General features: G+C 54.0%; 1 protein-coding gene across 2 annotated transcripts in view; it reads left to right on the top strand.

Annotated features, from left to right (window-relative positions):
- Positions 1 to 3,072: 3,072 nt before the first annotated feature.
- The window catches only part of LOC112969629 (serine/threonine-protein kinase 3-like), a 20,553-nt gene continuing 20,222 nt past the window's right edge, over positions 3,073 to 3,403 (top strand). Inside the window, exon 1 of one of the 2 annotated variants that reach the window (XM_026073117.1) lies at positions 3,073 to 3,370. In XM_026073117.1, the coding sequence (XP_025928902.1) occupies positions 3,348 to 3,370 (23 nt within the window). In that variant the 5' untranslated portion in view covers positions 3,073 to 3,347. The remainder of the gene's footprint in view (positions 3,371 to 3,403) is intronic. The other variant, XM_026073097.1, reaches the window with a different exon arrangement.

The raw sequence follows: 3,403 nt of genomic DNA, 5'->3' as shown, positions 1-3,403 counted from the left end.
GAGGAGAGCAATGGATGTTATTTATCTCGACTTTAGTGAGGTTTTTGACACTGTCTCCTATAACATCCTCATAGACAAACTGATGAAGTATGGGCTAGGTAAGTGGACAGTGAGGTGGACTGAAAACTGGCCAAGCTGCTGGGCTCAGAGGCTTGTGATCAGTGGCACAAAGTCCAGCTGTAGATCAGTCACTAGTCACAGGGTTTGACGCTGGGTCCAATACTGTTTAACCTCTTCATTAATGACCTGGATGATGGGACTGAGTGCACCCTCAGCAAGATCAGATGATACAAAACTGGGAAGAGTGGCTGATCCACTAGACAGTTGTGCTGCCATTAAAAGGGACCTTAGTAGGTTAGAGAAATGGGCAGAGAGGAACCTCATGATGTTCAACAAAGGGAAGTCCAGAGTCCCGCCCCTAGGGAGGAATAACGTCGTTCACCAGCACATGCTGGGGCTAACTGGCTGGAAAGCTGCTTGGCAGAGAAGGACCTGGGGTTCCTGGCAGACAAGCTGACCATGGGCCAGCAATATGCCCTTGCATCAAAGAAGGCCAACAGCCTTCTGGGCTGCATTAGGCAGAGCGTTGCCAGCAGGTCGAGGGAGGTGATCCTTCCCCTTTACTCAGCACTGGTGAGACCACATCTGGAGTGCTGTGTCCAGTTCTGGGTTCCCCAGTACAAGAGAGACATGGCACTACTGGAGCAAGTCCAGCAAAGGGCTACTAAGATGATGAAGGGACTGGAACATCCCTCCTATGAGAAGAGGCTGAGAGCTGGGACTGTTCAGCCTGGAGAAGAGAAGGCTCAAGGGGGATCTTATCAATGTGTATAAATACCTGATGGGAGAGGGGAATGTTAAGAGGACAGGGCCAAACTCTTCTCATTGGCACCCAGTGACAGGATGTGAGGCAATGAGCACAAACTGGAAAAATCCACTTAAGCATAAGAAGAAACCTTTTCAATATGAGAGTAACTGAGCACTGGAGCAGGTTGCCCAAGGATGGAGACTCCATAACCTCCCTGGAGATATTCAAAACCTGACTAGACATGGTCCTGGGCAATGTGCTCTAGGTGACCCTGCTTGAGCAGATAATCTCCAGAGGTCTGTTCTGACCCGAACCATTCTGTGATTCTGCAAATTTTTCTTTAGACCTGTTCTCTTCAACTGTTGTTGAAGGAGGAGTGAAAGATTAGTCTGTTAAGCTTAACTCTTCCCAGAAAGAGCTACATGCGTGGCTGGGGAGATGGAACACTTCTTGGCTCGCTTTCTTTGTGTCTTGCTCTTACAGCTACAACATAGCACCCATATTTTTGTAAGACTGTGGCTTGAGAGGGAGGGGGAGAAATTCTGCCTTCTCTGAAATATCCGGAACAAAATATTGTCTTAAAGATGCGTGTTAAAGGATATGAAGATAGTTTCTGCATTCCAGGAGTGTCATAGCCAAATGGGGATGTCAGGCCCCTGGGTGAAATCAGCAAATTGTAAATAATAAAAAATTGGTCGGGTAGGTACAGCCAAATACCCTGTAAAACCAAGTTGGGAACTAGCCACATGGCACCTTCTAACCTCACTTGACCTAGAACTGGGAGAGTGGAAGTCCTGCAGGGTTCCTCCCCACCATTTTCTAATGCACTCATAGTGCGCTGAGTCTGAGATATCCACTGGCTCCTCTGTCTAGGTGCATTTTTGGTGTCTCCTGCAAACAGCTGTCTAAGGTATGGACATATTTGGCAGTACTGCTGGTGGGCCACTCTGGCTTGTAAGCTGATAGTTGAAGAGCTCTGCATTAACCTGCTGTGTAAAGGAAAATGTCCTATTTGTTTTTTTGGGTTTTTTTGATTCAAGAAAAAAACACATCAAAAAACCTGCAAAGGTCATATGGTGGCATGTGCTTTGTTTTATGGGTTCATTCAACATTGCCACTGTGCATGTATCCTGACCATAGTGAATCAACTGGATTGGACTGATTCAGGCAAAATCGTGGATATTGGTAGCAGTGAGACTCCAGTCACCTAAAATTTCCTTGCTAATGCACATTGAGGAGATGAAATTAGGTGTGAGGTTTTTTTTTTTCTTTTTGTTATGCATCTAAAATCTGCTTAAAGTGAAGCTTGGACATCCCAGTACCTTTATGGATCTTACCCAAGTTTTTTACTACCTTAAGCTTCCATTAGCTAGACAAATAAACCTACTTTCAGGAAAGGGTATAGGAACCAGCTTGAACATTTAAGCTTTTCTTGTATTGACTCGCCTGGGTCTATTGGATGCTCTGCAAAGTTAGCATCTTAACTTGCTACACCAACAGCACGAAGCTGAAAGCTGTAATGGGGAGAAATTGCAGGTAGCTGTCACTCAGTACTCAGCAGCCTAAATCCCTTGAATAATTAATTACCCTACAGTTTTGTACGGTAACTTGTATGCTTTGGCATTAAAACCAGTCCGCTGCCCGTGTTATTAGCCTCCACGCTGTGCTGTGTGACCCGAGTCAGCCCAGCAAAGCCCCTCACGCGTCCTGCCGCCACCGACTTCGGCCCTCCGGCCTCCTCGGCCCTGGGGCCGGGTGTCCATGGGGGCGAGGAGGCCGCTCCGTGGCGGGTTTGGCTGCCGCTCAGCACCGGCGTGCGCCTGCCCCGGCTCGGCCCGCGGCGGCTCGCGCAGAGGAGAGCCGGCGCAGTCGGGGCTGGCAGGAGCGGAAGCCGCCGCCCGGCCCGAAGCGCCGGCTCCTGCAGTCGGGCGATGAGGCGAGCGCGGGGGAAGACACGGCCGCCCCGCGCCCCGGCGGCGCCTCTGCGGCCCGGCTCCCGCTTTGCCCGCGCCGCGGGCGGGCCAGGCCGGCCCCTCCGCCGCCTCTCCGGGGAGGCCCGCGGGAAGACTACATCTCCCGACGTGCCCTGCGGGGCGCCGCCGCGTGGAGCATGCCGGGAGCGCGGGGCCTGGGGCCGGCGTGCGCCACCGCCTCCATGTTCCCCCTCCCGCCGGCGCGATGCCGCCCGCTCTTCCCGTGAGACGCACCCTCTCCCTCCGCCCCTAGCGGGCGGAGCCTCGGCCCTCCTGCTGGCTGTCGTTCTGGGTGACTTCCTTCCCACCCAATCAGCACTCGATATGGTGCAGTTTGTAGCCAATGAGAGGCGCAGGAGGGCGGGCCTCCGCCGGCGGGCGGGCAGGCAGCGGTAGTGGCGTTTGGCTGAGCGGCCGGGAACGGCGCGAGCCCCATTTAAAGGGCCAGCGAGTTTGGAGGAAAGTTGCGCGGAGTTCCGCGGGCCGGCCCGCCGCTGGCCAGGGCCATCCGCGAGCCGCACCGGGCGGCGGCGGGGGCGCCCGGCGCCCCGGGACCTGGCGGCGGCATGGAGCAGGCAGCGCCCAAAAGGTAGCGACCCTCGCGTGCCGCTCCTGCCTCTCC

The sequence above is a fragment of the Apteryx rowi genome, unplaced genomic scaffold (genome assembly GCF_003343035.1).
Source record: "Apteryx rowi isolate R43461 unplaced genomic scaffold, aptRow1 scaffold_1095, whole genome shotgun sequence".
Classification (NCBI taxonomy): domain Eukaryota; kingdom Metazoa; phylum Chordata; class Aves; order Apterygiformes; family Apterygidae; genus Apteryx; species Apteryx rowi.
This window is presented reverse-complemented; position numbering and strand designations above follow the sequence as displayed.